Below are 13,138 nucleotides of genomic sequence, written 5' to 3' on the forward strand. Positions count from 1 at the left end.
GTTTTTAACAGTATAGGTAAAATATAATGATATTGTGGTCACTGTTACCGAGGTTTTCACGAACATTGACATTCTCAACAAGTTCTGCATTATTAGTAATGACCAAATCCACAGGAACTTCACCAATAGTAGGGTCTTCCACAAACTGGCCCATAAAATTTTCCTGCAAGAGGTTGAGGAAATTTCTCCACTTTGCAGTTGAAGCCGAACCATGACGCCAATTAATATCCCTGTAATTAAAATCTCCCATTATCACTACAGTACCAGCCTGTGCAGCCCGCTCCTTCCATCTCCTCAGTTATAATGGGGGGTCTACATATTACATCAAAAGTAATTTTTTTCAGTGTTTACCTCCCTTTGTAATTCCACCCACAAGGTTTCAACCTCCTGTTGTCTTTCACACTCGCCTTCATATCACTTCTCACATACAGACATACACCACCGCCTTTCCTATCTATCATGTGTTTCCGAAACAATATAAAACCCTGTCGATTTACAGCCCAGTCATGTGAAGAGTCTAGCCATGTTTCAGCAACACCAACTATATCTATATGTTCCTCCAGTACCAAGGCCTCTAGCTCCCCCATTTTGCTTGCTAGACTTCTGGCATTTGTGAGAATACACTTTAACTTGCCTTTAAATTTTTCACTTTCAGTATCAGAAATGTGATTATTTGACATTATTTGGGCATTTTTGTTTTTATTGCCGTTTTGTAACAAAAGGATCTCCTTATCTTGTTGTGTAGTCCTCTCCCCACAGTCTATTTCTCCCCCCACCAATGAAAAGTCAGCCCAGTGCTCTAGGAACCCAAAGCCTTCTCCTCTACACCAAGACTTAAGCAATGCATTTAACTTCCTGAGCTCCCGCTGTCTTTCCTGTGATGCACATGGCACAGGCAGTATTCCTGAGAATACTACCTTGGAGGTGCTTCCCTTCAGCTTATAGCCTAGTTCTTTAACCCTTTCCCGCCGCAGCCATTTTTCGCATTTTCACTTTTGTTTTTTCCTCCCCACCTTCCAAAAGCCATAACTCTTTTATTTTTTCATCAATATTGGCGTATGGGGGCTTGTTTTTTGCGGGACGAGTTGTAGATTTTCACAGCACCATTTTTTGTACCATATAATGTAGTGGGAAACAAGAAAAAAAATATATATGGGGTGGAATAGGAAAAAAACAGTGATTCCTCAATATTTTGGGTGGTTTTGTTTTTACGGCGTTCACCGTACGGTAAAAACGTCATGTTATCATTCTTCTGCGGGTCAATACGATTACAGTGATACTAAATTTATATTGTTTTCTTTATGTTTTACTACTTCTACAAGGGAAAAACTGATTGTTAAAAATAAAATTTGAGTTTTGTCGCCACATTCTGAGAGCCATAACGTTTTTATTTATCTGTCGATTTTTAGCCGTATGAGGGCTTATTTTTTGCGGGGCGAGCATTTTGGGGTACGTGAGACTTTTTGATCACTTTTTATTACATTTTTTGACTGACTTTTACGAACGCGTCAATATCAGTTATGTTCGCTTTTCTATTTTTTTACATTGTGCTTGAGGGGAAAATGGGAAAAGGTTTTTTTTTAGCTTTTAATTTTAAATTTTTTTTTTAGTTGTTAAAAAAACCTTTATGTTACTGTTTTATACTTGTCTCCCTAGGGGACTTTAACCAGCGATCGTTAGATCACTTGCACGATATACTGCAATACTAATGTATTGCAGTATATCACGTTTCTGACAGTCTACTATGAAGCCCTGCCGGATGCAGAGCTTCATAGGAGTACAAAGATGGCGGACATGGGGGACTTAGTCAGGCCCCCAGGCAGCCGTGCCAACCAACGGCACCCCCCGATCTCGCTGCGGGGGGCCGTTGGGACGTTACAGGGGGTCGCCCCCAGTTTTTAGTAATTTAAATGGCGCGATCGCTATAGAAAGCGGTATTTAACGGGTTAAACAAGCGGAATCGCGCTCGAACGGGATCCCGCTCGTTACCCGGAAGTGTCGGCTGTAACACACAGCCGACACACTCGCTCTATGAAGCGGTCTCAGCCCGTGAGCCCGCTCCATATTCCCCCACCCGGCGTGCGCCGTATATATATGGCAGATGTCGGGAAGGGGTTAAAATTATTCTTAAGTCTCCTCCACCTACCATTTATTCTGTCGTTGGTTCCCACATGGACCACGACAGCTGGATCATCACCAGTCCCTCCCAGTAATTGATCCAACCAATCCACCACATGCCGAACCCTGACACCAGAGAGCCAGCAAACCATTCGGTTGAGGAGGTCTTGGCGACAAATTATTCTATCTGTCTTCCTGATTATAGAATCCCCTACAACTCCCGGCTGTTAGGGAGATCCGTATCCACTAGGGCTGCCATCTCTGAGACCGACAAGCTTGAAAATGCCTTTATTGAGAAGGTGAAACGTTGTACTAGATGTTTGGTGAATAAACACAGTTCACTTTGAGTGATAATTCGCTCCCTTATTTTGATGCCTTAATTTTCTTAACAGTAACCTTTCTCCTTTACATAAGATCTACAGCTGTATTTCATGCTGCAAATACGCAATGGGTGCCACCATTTTGAATACCTTCTACTCTGCTATATTCTATGTCAAAAACTGTCACAATGCTAAATAAAAAAAATAAAATGTGATTTAATGCCTTAAAGCTTAGCTAACCTTTCAGGCGCCTTTTCAGAATAAGGGTATGTTCACACGGCAGCGTCCGTTACAGCTGAAATTACGGTGCTGTTTTCAGGAGAAAATAGCACCGTAATTTCAGCCGTAATGGCATGTGCAGGCGTCTTTCGCTGCGTCAATTACAGACGTAATTGGAGCTGTTTTTCCATGGAGTCAATGGAAAACGGCTCCATTTACGTCTGAAGAAGTGACAGGCACTTCTTTGACGCGGGCGTCGTTTTTACGCGCCGCCTTTTGACAGTGGCGCGTATACAAAATGACTGTCTGCACAGAACATCGTAAGACCCATTCAAATGAATGGGCAGATGTTTGCCGACGCTTTTGAGCCGCATTTTCGGACGTAATTCGGGGCTAAAACGCCCAAATTACGTTCGTAAATAGTGTGTGTGAACCCAGTCTAAGCCGTGTGTACATTAGAAATAACACTATTTCTGGCCAATATAGGAGTTGCATTCTGCATTTTTAGCAGTTTTCCCCTCTTTAGGCTTTGTCTCTGAATCATAGTTTTCTCTAAGCTAGTGGGCGTAGCTTAGAGGGGTTGGCCAGGAATAATTTTTATTTTGACTTAATTTTCCATTTACAAATAATTTTGTCATATACTATATGTTTCACTGTGCCAGCGTTTCTGTGTTCTTTAATGTGGTCTTGTGACCTGCTGTAAATGTTTAACTTCCTGTGACGTTCCGTGCCTCAGCCCAGCTTGCTCTTCCGGCTGAGCCAAGGCACGGCTTGTCAGATGTTCCCTGAGCTCTTCAGAGCTCTGCCTCTGGTCCCACTGCTTGAGGATGACTCTGACAAGTCAGGTATCCTCCTGAACCGAAATCCCTGGCCAGAGCATTGCCGACGCTCTAGCCGGGATTCCGCTCCTGGAGAAGATATTGCCACCCACATCCCCCCGGTAGATAGAACCACCCCTCCCTGTAGATAGCACCCCCTATAGATAGCACCATTGGGGCTCCCTCTAACAGCAGAATCACCAGCCAGAGCATCGCCCACGCTGTGGCCGGGGATCCCTTACGTCACTGTCCATTTATGGATAGTCATGTCAGCGGCTGCAGCGACCTCCTGGAGTGGAATCCCCGGCTAGAGCGTTGTCGATGCTCTTACCGGGGATTTCACTCCTAGGGGGAGCCCCAATGGTGCTATCTACATGGTTGGCCCTATCTGCAGGGGGGCTGTGTGACCCTATCTGCAGGGGGGCAGTGTGGCACTATCTACAAAAGAGACTGTGGCATTATCTACAGAGTGCACTGCATCATTATCTAAAGGCAGGATGTGTGGCATTATCTATAGGGGGTGTGGCACTATCTACAGTGGGCACTGTGGCATTATTTACAAAGGAAATTATGCTGTATCGGAACATCTGTGTGGGCATTCTACTGTATGGGGCATCTGAGTGGGCATTCTACTGTATGGGGCATCTGAGTGGGCATTCTACTGTATCGGGGCATCATACTGTATGGGACATAATACTGTATGGGGCAGCTTTTGTGGGCATTATACTGTATGGGGCATCTGTGTTGGCTTTATACTGAATGGGTGCATCTATGTGGTATTTATACTGTATGGGGCAGCTAGAGGGCATTATACAATGTGGGGGCAGCTAGAGGGCATTATACTCTGTGGGAGACAATTGTAGGGGCATTATACTGTAGGGGATTCTATGAGGGCGTTATACTATGGGAGCATGATACGGTGTGGGCTGAAATGGGTGTATATGGGCGGGGTTAGAACCTTGAAAAAAAATTGCCACGCGCGCCGCATTGGTTGTCCCTCTTTGCGATATTTGAAAGTTGGGATGTATGGCGACAGAGAGACTTACATACATTTATTGTAAATGATGTAAAAAAAAGTTATTACCATTAGGTGGAGTAACGTTTGGCGTTTGCTTCACTGTAAGGCTATGTTCACACAGGGCGCATACACTGCGTAAAAGCACACAGAGTATCCGCCCTGGGCACCGCAAGGAATTCCGGTCGAAAAACCGCACCAAATTGTGGTGCAGTTTTTCGTCCAGAATGTCCGCTGCGGAAAGCTGTACATTAATAAAAAAACAAAAAAACTACACACACGTCCCTCTGCTGTCCTGCCTCCTGGGATAACGTTTCATCCCATGTGACTGCTACAGCCTGTGACTGGCTGCAGCGGTCACATGGGATGAAAACGTCATCCCAGGAGGACGGCCTGGACGAAGAAACACAGAATTCACAGTATTTACGTTACGTGTGAACTTAATAGGGGATCTCTTGGCACAGATCCAGCAGCAAGTGAGGAAGACATGCTGACTGGATTGTGCGGACCAAGATGTCTCACATAGGACTAGTCGGCGGACTTACATCTATCAAGTTGTAAAAGGGGGTGGAGGTGGGAGATGTGATTAGAGCAGGGATAGATGGAGACACAGAGGAGCATGATGATTATTAGTAGTTGTTTGTGACAGTGTGCAGGGAGGGAGCAGGGTGCCTGTAATTAGAGCAGGGATAGGTGGCGACACAGAGGAGCATGATGATTATTACTGGGTGTTTGTGACAGTGTGCATTTCAGCATTTCTGGATTTCTGCAACGGAATTGCAGCAGAAGAGTCCACCCTATCAGAGGAAGAAAAAGGCTGCTGGTGAGGTATCTTAGGGTACTCACATTTCTTTGCAAAGATAAAAGTGTTTTGCTTGGTACTTTAGAGACAATATTTTGCAATATTTGGTAAAAGAATAGTTATTGTAATGTGTACAAAAAAAAAAAAAAGGTGACCGATCCACTGTCGGCTGTTACAACAAAAACTCTGAAATCATGAAAATAGAATTACAAATCATTACAAAGCAGTTCAAGGCTTTTAGGGATATGATCAATTGATAAAAAAATTGCCATTCTGTATATGAGGGCTTATCAGAATACATAGAAATGATTACAGTCACCTGTATAACATGTAAGTTACGTTTGTAAATGTATTAAATCTCTACATTTATCAACTAAAAATGGTACACCACTTAATGAACTAAGGCTAGGGCTACGCAGAGACTTTTCGTAGCACAATGGTTCTGATAGAAATTATGAAGCAAGAGTTGTATTCTATAGCTCAATACTAAACCGCATGCAACCTTCATGAGATCTTCATGTGACTCACAAGTGACCAATATATCAGGAAAAAATTACATGCCGTAAAAAACAAACATTGAGCTGAAGTTGCACCCAAATTGTGCTAAAGTAAAGAGTTGCTATTAAATTTCCAACTTCAATAGTCTGTGTGCCCCAGCCTTACTTAAAACAAAAAAAAATTAGGTTTATAAATAAAAATGGATAGAAATTTAATGAAAACTTACAAATCAAATCGTAGATTCTGTCTTTCCTCAAAGAAGTAATCCATTATAAATTTTTTTACAAAATCTGGGTTTAACGTGTTGTCGATCACTTCGGTCCTCCCATACTGTAGGGTAAAAGCAAACAAATACATGAAATTAATGATGATTATACCACTTCGGTACTGAAAAAAATTAATTGATATCTTTAGCCCCCATGAAAAAGTATCATTGTTAAATGTATCTTTGTTAAAGTAATAAAAAAGCTACGCCTACCTTTAAATCCATGATTGCACCCTTGTTGACAGTTCCCTGGTCTCCTGCCAGCCTATTTGTATGCTGTACCACAGATAACGTGGGCACAACGGCCATTCATTGTCACAGCAGTGATGTGTCAAGTTCCCTGCAACCAGTGATTGGCTGTCTGCCAAAGTCACGTGTTGATGACATGAACAAAGACTGGCCAGGGAACTGTCAGCGCGGGAGTGGCGTGGGATTAGAAAAGTAAGTACAACTTTCTTTTTATTTTAACACAGATATGGTGGATTTAAAAACATTTTCTTATGTGGATTAAAAACAGGAAAAAACAATGATGAGGCATTTAATGTATCATTACTTTTAAAGTCATAAGGAAATGGAATAAATGCTTCTTCCTCAATGAATCTCCGTCTTCTAGGTATTTTTAAACCCAGCAGAGGAAGTATTACATGAATGAATGCGTGTTTACTATAAACGAAGATAACCAACATCTATATCAATATCTTACCCAGTTTAAACAGTGTACATGTGTGAATATTTGTTCCAAAGGTAACTTAAATCTTGATAAGAGATCTATGAAAACAAACTTCAAATTACAGTGATCAGAAGAGGAGAGGTTGCCATCAAAATCTCTCAGTAGCACCGGCTTTGGGCCTGTTACTTCAAATGATCATATCTCAGCATAGAAGTAAGGCTCTCGCACACAGCTGTTTTTGTGATCCACGTCACACAGATCCTTAACACATTGCCTATAGAAATCTATGGGCCTAAACTATTTCTCCGCATAAAATCTGAATTTTAAAATTAAGGTTTAATTGGTACCATTTTAGAGGTACATGCGACTTTTTGCAAATTTTTTATTATTTCATCTTTTCAGTAGCGAGGTAACTAAAAAACAACAATGCTTCATTGTGATTGTTTTTTTTTCCTATGGTGTTCACCCGTAGATTAACCCGTTAGTGACCGCCAATACGCCTTTTAACGGCGGCCACTAACGGGCTTTATTCTGATGCATATGCCTTTTTACGGCATTGCATCAGGATAAAGTAAACAGAGCAGGGAGCGTCAAATCTCCCTGCTCTCAGCTGCCAGAGGCAGCTGAGGGCTGGGAGCGTCCCTGCTCTGCCGTGTGAGATCGATATAAGTATCGATCTCATCCGTTTAACCCCTCAGATGCAGTGCACAATAGCGAGCACCGCATCTGAGTGGTTTTGGAGAGAGGGAGGGAGCTCCCTCTCTCTCCCGTCGACACACCCGGCGATACGATCGCCGAGTGTCAGTGTCTTCTATGGCAGCCGGGGGCCTAATTGAGGCCCCCAGGTCTGCCTGTCATGAATGCCTGCTAGATCATGCCTCTGGCATGACCTAGCTGATGCCTGTCCGTTTTAAACGCACAGGCAGTAATACACTGCAATACAAAAGTATTGCAGTGTATTATAATAGCCATCGGAGAATCGCATATTAAAGTCCCCTAGTGGGACTAGTAAAAAAGTTTAAAAAAAAGTTTAATAAAGTTAATTTTAAAAAAAAATGTGAAAAAAAATGAAAAACCCAGCTAGCTTTTCCCCTTACAAAATGCTTTACTATTAAAAAAACAAAATAAAGTAAAAAAGTTACACATATTTGGTATCGCCGCGTCCGTAACGACCCTGACTATAAATCTATTACATTATTTAACCCGCACGGTGAACGCCGTAAAAAATGTAATAAAAAACTATGTAAAAATTGCTGTTTTCTCTGAATCCTGACTTAAAAAAAATTTGATAAAAAGTGATCAAAAAGTCGCATCTACTCCAAAATGGTACCAATAAAAACTACAAGTCTTCCCGCAAAAAAAAAGCCCTCATACAACCGCATCGGCGAAAAAATAAAAACGTTACGGCTCTTCAAATATGGAGACACAAAAACAAATAATTATGAAAAAAATGCGTTTTTACTGTGTAAAAGTAGTAAATCATACAAAATATATACAAATTTGGTATTGTTGCAATCGTAACAACCCGCTGAATAAAGTTAGTGTTATTTATATCACACGGTAAATGGCATAGATTTAAGACGCGAAAAAGAGTGGCGAAATTTCAGGTTTTTTTTATTCCCCCCCAAAAAAAGTTAATAAAAGTTAATCAATAAATAATATGTCCCCCAAAATGGTGCTATTAAAAAATACAACTTGTCCCGCAAAAACCAAGACCTTATACAGCTATGTTGACACAAAAATAAAAAGGTTATAGCTCTTTGAATGCGACGATGGAAAAACGTAAAAAATGGCTTGGTCATTACGGTTTAAAATAGGCTGGTCATTAAGGGGTTAAATAATATGATATTTTGGACTTTTACGGACGCGGCGATACCAATTATGTTTATTATTTTTTATTGCTTACATAATATTTTGTGAAGAATGGGAAAAGGTGATTTTTTTCCTTTATTATTTTTTTTTTTATAGATTACCGCCTCTTCCTCATAAACCAGATTCAGAGAAGATGTACACAGAGCCTTATCTCTGTGTATCGTGTTGCTATTTTGTTTTATTTAGGCCTCAGAAGTGCTATAGAGCTGTCAATCTGTTGACCATGCCCCAATCTACAAAACAAAGCTGACAAGTGACCTGTAGAAATATTACTTTACTGTGACTGGCCAGTGGGAAAATTTTGTGAATACTTCAAGATTTATTTTTAAACGAATCGTTACATAAAACAGATCAAAAACAGCACTTGTTTTAGAAAGCTGCCCAGGTCTTGGACCTTCACATACTGAAATTATTTTTATGTCTGGTGCTTGCTAAAACATTAATAGTGTAATTCAGCAAAATAATTTTATGGCATACCCCCAACATTTTAGATAAAAATGGGGTCTAGTGTCCACCATTCTTGTCCTAAAACTATGTAAAAGTGGGAAAAGGCCAGTATCTCTCCACAGCAGTCCATGGACAGTGGCGTAAATAGCCTCCGGGCACTTTAGTCTTGCTTCTGTACAACCAACAGGGTACACGGGTCCCTGTTCCCCTGATCAGTTAGGGTCCCAACATTTTCCATAAACGTCTTTTACTGGAATTACCCTTCATTAGTGTTTTTATGTTCTATTTTTGCTATCCCAAGTGTCTAATGAAATGTTACATGGCCTAAGCTTCTGGGCAAAAAAACATATGATTTATGCTGATGAGTTTGGACAAAAACATTTGCAAGCCAAGAATGCTTTCTCGTCAGGGAAAAACGATGTCATGATCTACAAATCACAGAAAGTTCTAAAGGCTTCCATAAACACAGATAATTCAGCACAAGTAGTCAATAAACAAGCATTTAATAATCTCTGTATTCATATTACAAAAACATTTTTTTTTAAAATTCTAATGTTATGCTGGTGCATGACAATTTATCAGACACCTTAGAGGACTTTATCTGGATATGGGTGTCATCAGAGATAAATTGTAAATGATAATGGGGCCAATAGCTTGTCATATGGATAGCACACATGTTATGAATGATTGTAGTAAAACAGCTCTGTGTATATCTTTTGTTCTGAATGCTATTTCAGATAACAAAATAATAGATTATCACAATAAGGAAAATCTTTGCATCTATTGTAGATTTAAAATAAAGGAAGTCTACAAATCATCTGAATTATTCTCCACTTGGTCAATAATACACTACTTAAATAGGAGTTTCCACCATAGATTTATGGCATATCAACAGATACGGACCCCCACCATTCCTAAAAGTGAGAAAGCCATGTCCCCTTTGCCAAGAGGAGAGGTGTCTGTGAATGCATGGTCACTATCTTTTTTTATTTAAGGGAAGATACAGCGGTTTGATCACTTATTGACGTGCTCAAATCAGTGCGTATCCTAGTTGTCAAACCCCACAGATCGAACAACAATTAAATATTTTATCTATATATGCCATAAATGGCAATGGTGAAAAAACCCTGTAATGCTGGATTCACACACAGATTGCTGCATTTTTGTGAATTTGTAATTATGTTTTATTGCGGTGTTTTTTAGTGCTGGCAGATGTCATAAAATGCACTACACACAACTGCATTTTGGTTTGTGCCAATTTTGAGGCAATTCTGCGGTCATTGACGTTTTTTCCAGCATTCGTTTTTTGGGTGTTTTTCCCATAGGCTTCTCTATAGGGCTTAAAAAAAAAACATGTTCCAATTAAATAATGCTAGAGTTTTTTGATGCAGTTTAAATTGCCAGAACAATTCTGTGTGAAGGACACAGCACAGTATCACAAAGCACACAGCTTGTGATGTTTACAGAATATTTGATTATTTCAATTATTGTTGCAGGAGCATCTTTCAAATACCTTTATTATGATTCCTTAGTATGGATTTTGATCCTAGAAAATTCACATAATAGACATAACATTATTGTTATATATGAAAGAGTAAAATAGCAATATTACCTCTCTCCATTCCTTGTTTCCAATACCTTGTGTATACAATACACATACTGTAACAGGATAAAAAGAAAACATTTTTTATTAATATTAGTACAACACGTAAAATCTAAATATTAATATATCCAAGTTCCGTTAACATTAAAGATAATGCAAAGAATACCATGCAAACCCCATTATATTATTTTTCTCTCCTGGTAAGATCAGATATTGCTAGTTAATATTGAATGGCAGCATTGACGTTGTAAATAGCCACTGCTGATCTTATGTCTGGCCGTTATACTACCGGAGTCTGGCCTTTATGATATACATGGTCATTATTTTTACATGTTCTTGCTGTAAGGTAATTTGATGTCCTTATTTCCATTCACATATAACTGGGCTGAAATCTAGTGAGTCACTTCCTACCTCAGCTCTGGCCTAGAAAACAAGACTATCCTGTCAGCCTTAATTTTGCCTGCTGAGAGAGCAACAATAGTTGAGCACTGCGACAAATGTTTCCTTTTCTGTACATGGGAAATGTCAAGCTTTGCTAAAAGGTCACAGCTACAAAAATGTTTAATTGTAGTGGAAGAAGCCCTTACAAAATATGACAACATAACATTTAACTTTTTACTTAACATGTATCAGATCTGTATTTACTTATATTTACAAAACGTGAAAATACTTTGTGACAGTTGCACAAATGAGCATTTGTGGAGTATTCCATTAAAACACTGTTTTCTGATTCTTGCAATGCTTATTAGGCTACAGAGTTTCAGCAGGTTTGGTTGGAAGATGATGGTATAAAAAAGGGATGTTGTAGTTCTCATCTTACTAATTTTAGGAATAGCCGTTTCTGATGAAAATCTGCATAAAAATCTTCATCTGTGATACTGTGCCTTTATACTATCTTACAAAGACAACATATAGTAAAGGGGTTTGCCAGTTACTGATTACTATGAGAGGCCTTGTGCAGATGGGTGTGCAGGCTCTGAAGTAATGGATCGCGGTCAGGTAATTATGTCACATGACCTAAAGTATAAAATTAATATATTATATCTATAAACAAAAATTCTATATAGGCTATATTCACCTTCGCCAGCAATTTTTTTTCTCTCTCCAATGCATTATATGAAAAATTAAGCAATGCTGCAGATAGTCTTTATTAACAATTTCCTACCATTTTGAATCTATAGCTGCTATACAGATTTTTGCATCTCCATGTTAACAAACAAAAACAAAAGAACCATGTGTAGTTTGATTCTGTAGTCATTCTCCCTTCTGTTTGTATTAGGCCATGTTCAGACGTGGCAGAATTTTTCCGCTGCAATGTTGGTGCAGACTCGGGGCAATTACGCAATGAATCTGCACCAACACTTGCATATTTGACAGGTAATTCAGATGTTGCAGATATCACAGCGGACTTGCCACAGATTTCAGTTTTTGCATTGCAAAGGCTGAAATCCGCAATGAAATTCAGCTTCTTCCCCGCAATGTAATGAGCATGCTGTGTATGGAAAAATCTGCACCGCAACCTGATTTCCTCCCAGTTATCTTCCGCAACGTCTAAACTAAGTTTCCTAAAAATGTATAGAAACAAATGTGAAAAACGGCTGCTGCAGAATTCCACTGCGGACCGTCCACAGTGGAATTCAAAAGCAATTCCCCCACGTCTGAATGTGCCCTTATTCTTCTTACTAATCTACCGGACATATTCTAGAAAGGAGGAAGTAGGGGACATATTGAAGGTAGTATGACTGCATGATTAGACCACAAAGGGGTTGTTTGTTTAGGCCCCATGCACATGACAATAAAAATTGTCCGTAATTGCGGACCATAATTGCGGTCCGCAATTACTGACCAATTCACTTCTATTGACCACGGACACCTTCCCGTATATTTACGGTAAGGTGTCCGGGCCATAGAAGTGTAACGCAAAAGATGGGACATGTCTGTTATTTTGCATTTTATTGGCCGTGCTCCTATATTTTGTATGGGAGCACGGGCCGTAAATGCGGGTGGCCGGCCAAGCCCACAATCGCGGCCCGTGATGAACAGCACGGCCGTGTGAATGAGGCCTCAGTTACCATGGAAACACAGATCTGCATAGCAGTTACAGGGAATGTTTAATGAAGACTATTTGCTATGTTTCCTAATTTTAAATTGGAGTTGCATTTCAGAAATAAAAAAAATTGGTTGTGAAGGTGGATAAAGCCTGAATACAAACATGAATTTTTAAGTTATTAGGCTCTGCTCACATCTGCACTAGTATTCCCATTATTCTGTTTTGTAACATTGGATAAGAATAACAAAAATAACAGATGATCCAGATCCATCAAATGATGGACACCAATAGCGTTGATTTTTATGGGTTTCATCGGATTTCAGTCATGGTTTTCGTAATTTTGATAGACATATTGTGCGATATGCTGCACTATTTTGTTCGGCAAATATGACGGAATATGTGACACAAGCTCATAATGGAGCCTCCAACGCAGATGTAACA

General features: G+C 39.9%; 1 protein-coding gene across 1 annotated transcript in view; it reads right to left on the reverse strand.

The window, feature by feature from the left end:
- Positions 1–13,138, reverse strand: part of CPNE8 (copine 8) — a 424,222-nt gene that overhangs the window by 279,489 nt on the left and 131,595 nt on the right. Inside the window, exons 3-4 of the mRNA XM_075857239.1 lie at positions 10,657–10,703; positions 6,017–6,120 (exon numbers count right to left, since the gene is read on the reverse strand). Of these exons, the coding sequence (XP_075713354.1) occupies positions 6,017–6,120; positions 10,657–10,703 (151 nt within the window). The remainder of the gene's footprint in view (positions 1–6,016; positions 6,121–10,656; positions 10,704–13,138) is intronic.

Source organism: Rhinoderma darwinii, chromosome 3 (genome assembly GCF_050947455.1).
Source record: "Rhinoderma darwinii isolate aRhiDar2 chromosome 3, aRhiDar2.hap1, whole genome shotgun sequence".
NCBI lineage: Eukaryota > Metazoa > Chordata > Amphibia > Anura > Rhinodermatidae > Rhinoderma > Rhinoderma darwinii.